At 48.1% G+C, this 13,865-nt stretch overlaps 1 protein-coding gene across 3 annotated transcripts in view; it reads right to left on the bottom strand.

The window, feature by feature from the left end:
* Positions 1-8,051: 8,051 nt before the first annotated feature.
* Positions 8,052-13,865, bottom strand: part of USP35 (ubiquitin specific peptidase 35) — a 63,055-nt gene continuing 57,241 nt past the window's right edge. For all 3 annotated transcript variants that reach the window (XM_039491365.1, XM_039491357.1, XM_039491375.1), the window contains 2 exons: positions 12,446-13,682; positions 8,052-9,658 (listed from right to left, as the gene is read on the bottom strand). In XM_039491365.1, the coding sequence (XP_039347299.1) occupies positions 9,488-9,658; positions 12,446-13,682 (1,408 nt within the window). In that variant the 3' untranslated portion in view covers positions 8,052-9,487. The remainder of the gene's footprint in view (positions 9,659-12,445; positions 13,683-13,865) is intronic.

The raw sequence follows: 13,865 nt of genomic DNA, 5'->3' as shown, positions 1-13,865 counted from the left end.
CATGATTTTTAGCAAGACTGAGTCATGATTTTTGAACAGTTGGGGTTGGCACTCTTGATAAAATGCGCCTCACCGCAGATTAGTGCAGATCTTCATATTACAATTGAGTTTAGTCTTTTGAGCATGTTCCCATGACTGCCAAAAACATTTGGATTGGGTAACATTTTACATCGACTTGGTACAAGGGTAAATAGAAACACAAGGTGCCAGGCAGTGCAGAGTCAAGGCCTACCGGTACCACTGACTTCAATTGGAGTTGGGGTACGTGACACTTCTGAAAATCAGCCCCTTTTATCTTTTTGTGGGAATGATCCTCTAAGCAGAATGGGACAGTGCAGAGAGAGAGAGAGAGAGAGAGAGAGATGCTATGTAAGAAACCTTTCCCATCACAAGCCTTGTCTTCACAACTAAAAATGTGTGTTTTTTATGTGGCGGGTAGTTAACACAGGGGTAAAAACACAGTGAAGAGAAGGCAGCCCTAGCCCCCTATTTGTGATTGACATCACCTAGTTACCTCACAGTAAAGCTAAAGTGTCTGGTCTTCTCTGTATTTTTACTTCAGAATAGCTCAGGCATATTAGTTAGATTGAGGTAAAAACACAACTCTTTTAGTAGCGAAGACAAGGCCAGAGAAGCGCGTGAGGAAGCTGGAACTAGGGTTGCCAGGTGTCCAGGTTTCGAACGCCTGGTTAAAAAGGGACACTGGCGACTCCGGTCAGCACCACCAACTGGGCTGTTAAAAGTCTGGTTGGCAGCACAGCCGGGGATCTGGGGCTAAGGCAGGCTCCCTGCCTGCCTTGGCTCCGCACGGCTCCTGGAAGTGGCCGCCAGCTTCCCGCAGCCACTAGGAGAATGGGCAGCCAGGGAGGCTCTGTGCGCTGCCCGCACCCTGAGTGCTGGCTCTGCAGCTCCCATTGGCTGGAAACTGCGACCAATAGGAGCTGCAGGGGTGGCACCTGCAGGTGCGAGGGCAGCACGCAGAGCATCCCTGGCCGCCCATGCACGTAGGGGCTGCAGGGACCTGGAGGCCACTTCCTAGGAGCTGTGGTAAGTGCCGCTAGGACCCCACACCCCAAATCCCCTCCCATATCCCAACCCCCCCCCCCAGCCCGGAGTCCCCTCCTTCACCCAAACTCCCTCCCGGAGCCTCCCCAACTCTCTGCCCCAGCCCGGACACACCACCTGCAACCCAAACCCCTCATCCCCTCCTGCACCCCAAACCACTCATCTCCAGCCCCACCCCAGAGCCTGCACCCCCAGCAGGAGCCCTCACAGACACACACCCAAACCCCAACCCCCCTGAGCCAGCCTGGTGAAAATGAGTGAGTGAGGGTGGAGAGAGTGAGGGACCGGGGGGGATTGGAGTGAGCAGGGGCGGGACCTTGGAGCAGGGGCAGGGCAGGGGGGTGGAGCAAGGGTGTTCGGATTTGTGCGAGTATAAAGTTGACAACCCTCTCTCTCTTGCTACTACACCTAGAGATAAGGAATACTAAAGTTCCTTTAGGTTTACAATCACATGTGGAATGATTAAATCAAATATGAATCAGTTCTTCTTTAGTCAGACACAAACAAGTGAAAGGCAAGAACTTAGCAGCTGCCTTGCGAATATTTAAAGACACTACGCATATATCCGTGAGATACCTGTTTCAAATAGAGAGCGGTAAATAGTGAGTCCCCCAGGGGTCTGTACTGGGCCCAGTGCTATTTAACATATTCATAAATGATCTGGAAAAAGGGGGAAACAGTGAGGTGGCAAAATTTGCAGAGGATACAAAACTACTCAAGAGAGTTAAAGTTCCAGGCAGACTGCGAAGGATCGCTCAAAACTGGGTGACTGGGCAACAAAATGGCAGATGAAATTCAATGTTGATAACTGCAAAGTAATGCACATTGGAAAACATAAACACAACTATACATATACCATGATGGGAGGTTAAATTAGCTGTTACCACTAAGCAAGAGATCTTGGCATCATTGTGCAAAGTTCTCCGAAAACATCCACTCAATGTGCAACGACAATCAAAAAAGTGAACAGAATGTAGGGAATCATTAACAGAAGGATAGCTAATAAGACAGAAAAGATCATCATGCCTCAATAGAAATCCATGGTACGCCCACATCTTGAATACTGCGTGCAGATGTGGTCGCCCCATCTCAAAAAATATATATTGGAATTGGAAAGGGTTCAAAAAAGTGCAACAAAAATGATTAGGGGTATTGAACGGCTGCCGTATGAGGAGAGATTAATAAGACTGGGACTTTTCAGCTTGGAAAAGAAATGACTAAGGGGGGATATGACAGAAGTCTATAAAATCATGACTGGTGTGGAGAAAGTAAATAGGGAAGTAGATAGCTATTTACTCCTCATAACACAAGAACTAGGGGCCACCAAATGAAATTAATAGGCAGCAGGTTTAGAACAAACAAAAGAAAGTATTTTTTCACATACAGCACAGTCAACCTGTGAAACTCTTTGCCAGAGGACGTTGTGAAGGCCAAGACTATAACAGGGTTCAAAAAAGAACTAGATAAATTCATGGAGGACAGGTTCATCAATGGCTATTAGCCTGGATGGGCAGGGATGGTGTCCCAAGCTTCTGTTTGCTAGAAGCTGGGACTGGGCGACAGGAGATGGATCACTTGATGATTATCTGTTCTGTTAATTCCCTCAGGGGCATTGGTCACTGTCAGAAGACAGGATATTGGGTTAGATGGACCTTTGGTCTGACTCAGTGTGGCCGTTCTTATGTTCTTAAATAAAGGTGTAGGACTGTAGGGGTGCATAGGGTAGGTGGGGCTATGCCTCTGTGTATCAGGGGCAGAATCAAGAGCAAGCCTCTTTCTCGTGTTAAAGTGAATTTAGTACTGGTGAAATATGTCCTGGAGATGAGCTGCAGAAAGCTTATCCCATGGCTAGAGCCAGTGCAAAGTTCCTCGTGCTCTCCCACTGTGCATCAGCTTTTACCTTCAGGAACCACCTCTGGGATAGGAGGGTAGCGCAGTCGCCATCCCAGACAGTCACTGACCCATCTCTTGAGACTGAAAACAATGTGGTCATGGACAACTGGATTGAACCCAGCAAGTTAGCAATAAATACAATGTATAAGGGCATCTCTTTTCCAAGCTTGAAACCTCCTTTACTATAGTAAGGGACATTTTAGAAGTTGCGTCTTACCCACCCTTAGAGAGGCAGAATGGCCTTATGGTTAAGGCTCTGTAGCAGGACTGCAGAAATCTGTGTTTAATTGCTAGGTGTGCCACAGATTTCCTGTTTGACCCTGGACAAGTCACTTAGGCTTGGTAGACACTAAAAAAATTAGGTTGGTTTAATTACATTGGTCGGGGGGAGGGTGTGTGTGAAAAATCTGCACGCACACACACCCTGAGTGGCATAGTTAAACTGACCTAACTCCTTGTCTAGTCCATCAACCTAGCTACGGCCTCTCAGGTAGATGGTGTATCCATGTGTAACACCGACAGACCCCAGTCGTGGGCAGGCAGGATTGAACTTGGGGCCTATGGAGTTTACTGCATGAGCTAAAAGCCAACTGGTTGTTAGCTAAGGCTGTAGAGCAGATGCAATCCCCCTCTCTAAGTGGTTTCGGTGCCACTAGATGGGACAGAACACCGCACCCAGGAGGTGTGTGGGTTACATGTACAATGAGAGAATCCCTCCCGTCAGCACAGGTACTGTCTACACTGAAGCACTTCAGAGGCGCAGCCTTGCCACAATAGCAGTTTTTAGTGTAAACAGGCCCTTAACCTCTGTCTCTGTTTCCCATCTGTTAACGGGGGTGATAATACTTCATTTCTTCCACCCTGTTGTCCCTCTTGTCTAGTTAAATTGTAAGCTCTTCAGGGCAGAGACTGTCTCTTACAATGCGCATGTACCACACCCAGCACAAGGGAGGCCTGGATCTCAGATGACACCTCTAGTGCCACTGTAAGATCAATAATAAAAGCGCAGTTTCGTAGAAGTCACACGTTTGGAATCCCCCATGGACACAAGGGTTACACAATATACTGGTGATAGGGGGTATCACTGTACTTTTTAATTGTGTTACTTTTAAACTATATAATTACAGAGCTTGGGCCATAGTCTGATCTCATTTGTAATGGTGTAAAGCTGGAGTAACTCCACTAAAATGGCAGGTTTCAGAGTGGTAGCCGTGTTAGTCTATATCAGCAAAAAGAACAAGGAGTCCTTGTGGCACCTTAGAGACTAACAAATGTATTTGGGCATAAGATACTGTATTTTCCTCTGCATGCATCCGATGAAGTGGGTTTTAGCCCACGAAAGCTTATGCCCAAATAAATTTGTTAGTCTCTAAGGTGCCACACGTATTCCTCGTTCTTTCCACTAAAATGACAGGTTTCAGAGCTAGTGACCTTCAGAGCAGAATTTTTCTACTGGACTTAACATGGCGCAGCTACTAACTTAGTATGAATACAATTTTTATTTTTGCAAGTCTTTTATTTCTGTTATGATCTATATAAAAGCAGGGGAACAGAGATCCTTTTTTCAACGTGTGTATCATTTAGAGCTGTTTATTTAAACCTCTTCCCCCGGAGCCCTATTGCTTGCTACAAATAACCATGAAGAGCAGATAAAATTGTTAATGCCTTAAAATCACTCAATAGACATGGCTGTCTACATGATTTGAAAGAAATAGATGACACAGTCAAATAGCAGCAATAATCCCATAGAAATGACCGAGTGAGGCTGTAGCAGAATTGTGGAGATAGTGGTCATAGTCCCGCATTCTTTGTCATTTTTTGTTTTGTATCTATGTTGATACAGATATATATAAAAAGAAAAAACCTGGCTGTAGCTGTTCAGTATTTTACAGTACAGCCTGGGTTTAATAATGTCTTTCCTTTGTGCCCTGGAGTTTTAAAGGATGAGACACATCTGTCCTCCTAAGACTGAAAACTGCCTTGAGTCATGTGCCATCTCTGTTCCTGCCCACCCCCCCGCCCGCCATGTTGCTAATTGATCAAATGAGTGCCCAGAGCTGTTTCGGGAGTACAGCCCTCATCCATGGCTCCAATGCTATTGTAGCGCAGCATACCAGCAGGCCAGGGCAGGCTGATGAAGCGTTACTGGCAGGGAATTAAAAGCAGGTTCAGATTAACTCTTAGGGCAGTGTAATCAGCTTGTTCTGCACTGAGGTATCAAATGCTAGTGTAGTGCAAGCCCTCAGACACCCCCACTTCCTGTCCCTCCCCCAACAAAAGGACACCTCCATAGACCCCCCAACTGCCGTAAGTAGGCCCTGCTTCAGTGGGCAGAAACCACACTCCCAGCCCACAATACCCATCTCACACAGCCACTTATTGCACTGACCTAATCAGGGCCCTGATGATTATTCCCAAGACTCTGGCCTGACATAGGTGTGAGGAGAATCAGGGGTCTTGTGTAGCCCCTGTGTAGAATAGCTAGGCCAACAGGAGGGGGGGGGAAATCTCCCATTGGCATAGATAAACCATCTCCCTGAGAGGCGCTCGCTAAATTGACAGAAGAAGTCTTCACTACAAAGTTAGGTCAACCCAGCTACATCACTCAGCGGTTTGAAAAAAACACACCCCTGAGTGTCATAGTTAAACCAATTTAATCATGGTATAGACAGCGGTAGGTCAATGGAAGAATTATTCCATCGACCTAGCTATCACCTCTTGGAAGGTGGATTATCTATGCCAAGAGGAGAACCCCTCCTGTCAGCATAGGTAGGATCTACACTGAAGCGCTCCAGTGGCCCAGTTGCAGCACTAAAAACACAAAATGATATAGTCATTTAGGAGCCTCATAACAGCGGCCATACTGGGTCAGACCAGAGGTTCCTCTAGCCTAGTATCCTGTCTTCTGAGTGTCCAGTGTCCAGTGCTTCAGAGGGAATGAACAGAGCAGGATAGTTATTCAGTGATCCATTCCCTGTCACCCACTCCCAGATTCTGGCAGTCAGAGGCTAGGGATGCCCAGAGCATGGGGTTTGAACTCTTTTTTGAACCCAATTATAGTTTTGGCCTTCACAACATCCCCTGGCAATGAGTGCCACGGGCTGACTGTGTGTTGTGTAACAAAGCCTCATTGAAAGTCAACAGCTTAAATGGGACATGGGCTCCTAAGTTAGCTACAGCTAGATTTACAAAGGTATTTAGGCATATAAAGGTGCAGGCAGGTCCTAGAGTTAGCTCCACAAAGGGATTTAGGTGCATAACTGCCATTTAAGCATCTAAATCCAAAACTGAGATCCTCACAAGCCCCGCTTAGCTGCTGCCTAACTCTCTAGGCACCTACAATCTCTCTAGGTGCCTACAGTTCCGTTGAAGGCACCCAAATGCCTAAAAAATCCACCTCTGGGCATGCAGCAATCTACGTGCCCGGGCACCAAGCTCACATCTAAGCTCCAACAGGGTTATCAAACTCGGCATGCCCCTGCCTAGCTCGCCTTTGGGATGTGATCGGGTGGACATGCTCAGAAGCCACCTGACTGGGCCCTATACAAAACAGCGCTGGAGCCCAGAGGTGGTGGGGTAGTCTGGGGAAAATCTCCCTCAGTCTCTTCTGTTGAAGCTGTTCCACTGTGTATAACTAAACATGCACTGGAGCAGGGTTTTGGAACACAGGCCTCCCACATTAGCAGCCTCACTCCACAAGAGGGCTGGTGGCTGGCTTTGTGGATTCCAGTCCTAGGTGCCTAACTCGCCCTGTGCATTGTATAGGGTGTCTGGGCTCCTAAGAAAGGGCCACAGATTCCACTAGATGGCAGGGTGTGTATCCCACTCAAGGCTTGAATGGGTTAACATGGGCCAGGAAGGGCCAGTTATCCTTAGATGCTGCACCTGGAGGGGAACCAGCCTAAGAAAGCCTGGGTAGGAAGAAGCCCAGGGAAACAGCAGCAAGGAATGGGACAGTGCAGACCTTGGCTGCTGGTCATAGGGCCCCTGGGCTGGAACGAAGCATAGAGGGAGAACTGGCAAAGTGGCACCGGACCCGGAGATGTGGAACAGAGACCATCTGAGACAGCATCCAGGCAGCTTGTCCAGTGGGACTTTCTTACCCAGGAAGGGGAGGAACCATATAGTGACCTGGCTGAGTCACAAAAAGAGAGAGCACCTTGAGATATGAAGAGAGAGATGAGCCACAGCGTGAGTAACCAACAGCAGGAGAAGCCAGATGGGAAGAGCGCTAATTTCCAGACCTACCTCCAAGGAGGTGGACCTATGGCGAGTGGTACCCCCTTTAAAGGTATCTAAAGGTTAGGTGTTGCAATGCTGAGTTTAAGTCCCTTTGTGGATCTAGTCCCTACTGGGAAATTCAAACCTGCCTGAGCAAGTCAGCTAACTCCCAGTGATTGCAGGCACCATTTTTGAAAACTTCACCCCAAATCTAAGAGTTTCACGAGTCAAGCCTGATTATCTTCACATTATTTCCTGCTATTACCCCCCAATACCATGAACTCTGAAAGTCCTGAATGGTTTCTAAGAAGCTTGAGATTTTCCTTCCATTTATCAGCCATTTCACTGCTTTTCAAATATTTTCAAAAGTGGCAACTGGTTTTGGGTGTCGGTTTGTTTAGGTGCCCATCTTAAAACCTGATTATTTTTCAGAAGTACTGAGTGCCTGCAGCTCCCATTGATTTCAGCTGGAGTTGTGCATACTCAGCAGCTCTGAAAATCAAGCCCACAATGAAAATTGTGACCCTAGTTTTACTCAACCATAAGTTCCTTTCATTGAGGTCAAACACTCACTGAATGCTGCCTTCAGTGAGAGTTACCATCTCCACTCTTCCTCTCTTCAAGATGAACAAAGAAGTTCCCGCTAGGCCACTGAGGAAAGACTAAGGAGGAATTCTGGGTTCTTGCTCTTCCAGTCTGCGTAAAGAGGAGCCAGCCAAGTCTTGCTACAGTTGCTCCCAGCTGGAAGTGAAGAGGAGCTGATCTTACTACAGCTTTCTCTTCCTGGGAATTAGCATATATATATATATATATATATATATATATATATATATATATATATATATATATATATATATATAAAATATGGGGAGGGATTTCAGAGGCATCCTGCAGTTCCCAGAGCCCCCTTGCAACTGCAGAGCATGGAGCAGTCCTGCCACTGCTACACAAGGTGAAAGGGAGGAGAGACTTTGCCAGAGAGGCCCTCGTCTCGTGTAGTGCAATTCCCTCATGGTGGAACAAAGATGCGCACACTTCACGACAGAAAGGTGCGACGTCCTAATTTTAATGGGAGTTTTGCCTGAATAAGAGCCCGGGAGTGGGACTGTGCATCTGCTGATCCTTCAGAAAAAACCTAACCGGGGCTAGAATGATTAGAAGTGAGAGGAAATTGTGCTAGTGCTGGGCAAACCTCAAAAGGGTCAGATAGTACTAATTAGAACTGAACAAATAACTCTCATTCCACAACTGATCTGCTGCATTTAGCCGCTCTAACAGACTTCCTGTTTTTGTCATTTGAATTTAATTCAGGATTTGGGGGTTTTTTTGTTCTATGGATACACAATATTCACACACACCACAGTCAGGAATTGAACCCGGCCCCTCTGGCATAAACAGCACAACTCCATCCCACTCACACCAGAGGAGTCAGCCCTGCAGGAAGTGAGTAAGCAGCAGACTATAAGAGTTGTTGGGGACCAGCCACTGGTGAGAGTTGTGATCACAGACACTATGCCAGTGTATTATACTGGCATCCCATGCTCCATCTTGAATCAAGGAGCCTGGCTTCTAGGATTAAGATGGAGCTGTGGCTGCTGCACCCAGTGATCTCAACAAGGCAAGATTTACAGAAGTGACTAGCAATTTTAAGGTGTCTCAGGTTTTGGGTGCCCAATGTGGGATGCCTTAAAGGGGGCCTGATTTTCTGAGGGCAGGTACTCAGCACTTTCTGAAAATCAGGCTCCTTTAAGGGGTATGGCAAGTTGGCCACCCAAAACCTGAGGCGTCTGAAAATCACTAGGCTCTTCTGGAAGACGTTGGCCGAAAATCCCATTTCTGTGTGGAAGTTTTGGGCTCTGCATTTGGGTCAGTGGCGCTGCACTTGGTCACTTCCAAAAGAGTCCTGCTTCCCTGCACCTCTCCCTGCCCCAGTCTTGATTGACGGTGTACCCAGCAGGCAAGATGATGCTACGGTTAAGAAAGTGGCACTTCTCTTAGGTATCGGTCAGTAGCTCGTCACCGCAGAGCTCAGCAGCTAGTAATATTATTTTAAGGCATTCAGTGCATAGAAAGCAACGGGAATCTCCATGTGCTAGTGATTTAACTCCAGCCAGCAATGTGTCCCCTGAATCAGCAGCGAGTCCTTCTACTTAGACAGGATTCAGGGCCAAACTCCTCTCCATGGTAACACTGACTTCAAAGGAGGTGAGAGGACACTCTGGCCTCTGCGGGCCCCGCGGCTTGGTTAGAAATGAAGTTGAAGTGGGGCTTCTTGCTTGTTGGTTATAGTCAGTGTTCAATGGCGCCTTTAGAAGACTAGTCCATGAAACGAGCCCGAGCCTCCACCTCCAGCAGCTGGACCACAGCCCCCAGAGGAGCCCTCGTCATCCTTGTCCCTGTCAAAATCTCTCCACCATAGAGGGGATTTGGGCAAGGTTGAAATGTAGGCAGCTCTGTTCCTTGCTTCCTTCTCTTGCTCCTGGGAGAAAGGAAAAAAAAACAAAAACAAGCCAGGCCTGTTTATCTGAAGTCTAGTGATTCAGGCACATCATGTGAATGCATGTGAGAAAGCTGCTCCCAGATTCTCTTGAGGGAGAGAGGCTGGCTCCTGAGACTGAGCTGCTGGCCTAAACCAAAGAATGTCTGGTCTACTGGATAAGGCATGAAACATGGACGTGGGACTCCTAGGTTCCACGTGACGGGGGAAGCGACAGCTGGTATTTCTAGTAGAAGCTCTGATTGAGGTGGCAAGGTGGTCCCAACCACCATCAATGCCCATTACTGAATTCACAGTAGGCTGAAGGGAAACAACCAAACACCCTCCCTGATCGTGCAAGGCGCCAAGGTCCTCAAACACTTGTTTAAAGTCAGCAGGAGCTGAGGCGGCTCGGTGCCTGGCAGGCGCAGGCCCTAGAAACCTGACTCTGCTTTAGAAGCTTGTAAAAGGTGTGAAGTCCTTGGGGACAGGCCCCAGCCAAGACCTTCTGTGGGTGAGTCCGCACCTCCGAGATACATAAGAAAGGTATGTCCTTTCTTCTGACTGTTCTAGAGATCACAGCTCAGCTATCTCGGTGCGTGAAGCACAGACAGCAGCGAGAGGGGCAAGAACCCAGACAGAGGAGCGTAAATGACTATTTCATACCACAATAGCAGACAGAGAACAAGTAACAAGAGGGACAATTGCTAGCCAATGCCAACTGTCTAAGTGAGTAAAGGGAGGAATTCCCTTCACATTGGGTTCTTCTCTTTGGAACAGGTCCTGTTACTTCTGATGGGATACCCCTGCTGCTTATGAAAGTTTAAACTCAAACTGTTAAGGAAGATTCTCCTGTTTCTGTTCTGAGTTCACACATCTTCTTCCTGCTTTCCAGACTTCTTGGAGATCATGAGGGTCAGACCCGCAGCTGCTGTAAGTTGGCGCAGCTGATTTCAATCAAACTAACTGATCTGACACCAGCTGCGGAACTGGCCCTAGCAGCATAAGCCCACTCTCCTGTTACATATCCTCAGTAAAGTCGCCACAGTTCCCTCGATAGGGCTACATTTCTCTCTTTACGTTACACTACAAAGCAATGACGAAAAGCTGTTGCTGATCCTGGGGGAAGGGTCATGCTCTGTACAGACCTGCCAATACACAGGAGTGGGCATGAATGACAAATAGACATAGGGGATCAAACCTCACCCAGTCCTAGGTGGGTCATACCCACCTCTGACAGGCGACCCCCTTCTTTTGCCCTGGCAGTAAAGTCTCATGATCTATAGACTAGGACTCACCCCGCCCCACCCCCCAAATAGGGTGACCAGACGTCGTGATAAAATCGGGACTGTCCTGATATTTCACTCTGCCGGCAGCACTCGCCTTTTTTTTTTCTCCGCCAGCAGACCCTACCCCAATGTGTCCGGATATTTTCTTCATCTCATCTGGTCACCCTACCCCCAAACCACCATCACACCGCCTTTGTACAGGCAGTCACAGCAGAGAGCCCCTTGGAAGGAGGGTGACTGACCCCACCATAGTGCGGAGAGGTCCAGCATGCATCCCTGCCTACCACTCAACCTTTCATAGGAGGATTCCACCCGAGTGAGCCTGGGGACTGAGCTGCCCTCCCATCCTTAGCTTTGGTCTGGAGGGATTGGCCCGGAGGCATTATTATTATGGCAGGATGGGAGGAAGCTTTATGCTGCCGCTACTTCTGCTGTAGCCATTGCGTGTACGAGGGAGGCCTTCTGGCTCAAGGGCTGGCAGTGCAGCACCTTGTCTGAGGACTAAAGTCACTCAACCACCTAAACGAAGCCATGCCAAAACCTTCAGTACAATTCAGGCCAGCTCAGCAGCACTCTAGGCAGTGCAGTGTTAGTCCCAGAAACCAGCTGAAGTCTGGCTGCAAATGCACAGACCATGCTCACAGCAAGGCGGGCATGAGAGGGAGAAATGTACATGTAGCTGGTTGGGATGATTCTCCCCAAATAGCCATAGGGCTGAAGCCACACTAAGCCAACGAGTCCTTATGCCTACATTCTGGCTGGTATAAAACACACGACACACACAACAGCATTTGGTGGAATGTACTTAAGGAATAAGACTAGGAGGCAGGAAATGGGTGTTCTCTGCCACGGACTTCTTGTGTGACCTTGGGCAAGTCACTTCACCTCTCCGTGCCTCAGTTTCCCTCTCTTTAAATGAGAATAATCCTTACGTGACTGGTGTGTTAATGGGATTATTTCGCCGCTGTTGGCAATGCACTCAGATTTGATGGTAGTGAATGAAAATGCCTGTCAGCAGACATGTATATAGCATCCTTCACAGCAGTCTCAGGTGCTTACTGTACCAAGAGCAGCTGAAAGCAACACGTAAGCTAGGACCCTAGGTTAGGATTTTGGAGATCTGGGTTCTAATCCTATCTCTGCCACCAACCTGCTGTGTGACCTTGGGCAAGTCGCTTCCCGCTCTGGGCCTATTTTCCCCCTCCCACCCTTTGACCTGTCTATGTAGACTGTAAGCTCTTCAGAGCAGGGAGTGTCTCACTCTGTGTTTGTGCACTGCCTGGCGCAATGGGGCCCTGATCTCAGTTGCAGCTACTCTTAAACAAATAATAATGAAACTCTTTACATTTGGATTTAAAAGGGAGATGAGATTCAGCTTTTGGGAGCCACATGTGTAACCTACAGGCCTGCTCCCACTGAAGCCAAGAGAAAAGCTGACACTGATTTCGATGGAAGCAGAATCATTCCCCTAAAACATGGTGCTGACGGTAAATGGAGTTACCTGCAAATACAGGATGTTATCTTTGGAAATGGCTTCCATCAAGTCTTTATTGGGAGAAAGTTCCCCGTGCAGCCGGACGGCATCTGAAACGGCCTCGCGCACAGCCCAGCTCTGCTTGCATGGCCGCTGCCTGTAGAACAGCACGTAGGCCGTGTCTTTGGGGAAGAAAGAGGTCACGTTGCTGACCGATTCGAAGGAGGAAAAGGACACTCTGGTGTCATTGAAGAGGTACCACTGGATTTCAAAGTCCAACTGCTTGTCTGACGTGCTTTTCTGTGCCCCGTCCCTTGGCTGGCTGCTGGCATCAGTACTGGTACAGTCTCTGGCATAACAATAGTAATGACCACTCTCTGAGGAGACTCCGGAATGGACCACCACGCTACAGAGATCATACACCATGGACACAAATCCATTGCATGAGGCAGCCCTGTCATTCCTGTTCTGGCGTACTTCACCGGAGTCCTCCGAGGCAACCAGGACCGGCAGCTTCAGCACCAATGGAATTGAGACGTTATCCAGGATCTTCTTCCTCTTCATGGTCCTCAGGTCAAAGGAGAACCTCAGCAGGGTGAGGACAAGGTAGTGTGGCCCCTCCGTCAGCTCGGCCACTTTCTCCGCATCTTGCAGGGAAGCGCACTTCTCACAGTGATATTTATTCTCGGATGTCAGCACTTCTGGTGATAAGAAATAGTTGATTAAGTCCGGGACAGATCTGGAGTCCTCGGAGCCACCAGTCTGCTCTCCAAAAGACAACAGTGGATCTTTCACTGCCTCCAAGCTGACATGATCTCTGTCGGATCTCAAGATGAAAGGAGTCTCTTGTCCCTCTGCTTCCTGAAACCCAACTGTTTCTATTGGCAAGAGCTGGATGGGAGGTTCTCCAGACACGGGGTGCTTCCTTTGCCTCCTTGGAGATTCCGTTACCTGACTCTGTGGTTTTATGGGTGGCTCAATAATCTGTGGGCCGATTTCTTCCACTGGTAAAACTGCTGCGTGGCTCTGCCGATGCACGTGTCTGTTGGACGGTGGGAAAGCCAAGGATAGGTCTGTGAAGGCTTCTTCTCGGGAGGAGACATTTAGACACTTCAGACAGCGGATTTTTGTCATCATCTTACCCCCAAACATTTTCTCAATTAATGTCTTGTTTAAGTAGTGGCGCTCCTCAGCCTGAGGCATCAAGTTGGACTCTTTAAGCTTTTGGTAAATTCTTTTCCCAGTTTTCTCTTCTTCATGTAGCCTTTGGCAGAGGAAAAAAACCTGCATTAGAAATAACACAACAGACCAGTAACCTCCAACGTGCGGTCCCTCATCCATAGACAGCCTCTCTCTACTTATTTTTTTCACACCCAACCCCCTAGGAGGTTGATGTACTTTCAACTTCTTAACACTTTCGGCCAAAGACTATCACACTCTGGAGTTT

Source organism: Mauremys reevesii, linkage group 1 (assembly GCF_016161935.1).
Source record: "Mauremys reevesii isolate NIE-2019 linkage group 1, ASM1616193v1, whole genome shotgun sequence".
NCBI lineage: Eukaryota > Metazoa > Chordata > Testudines > Geoemydidae > Mauremys > Mauremys reevesii.
This window is presented reverse-complemented; position numbering and strand designations above follow the sequence as displayed.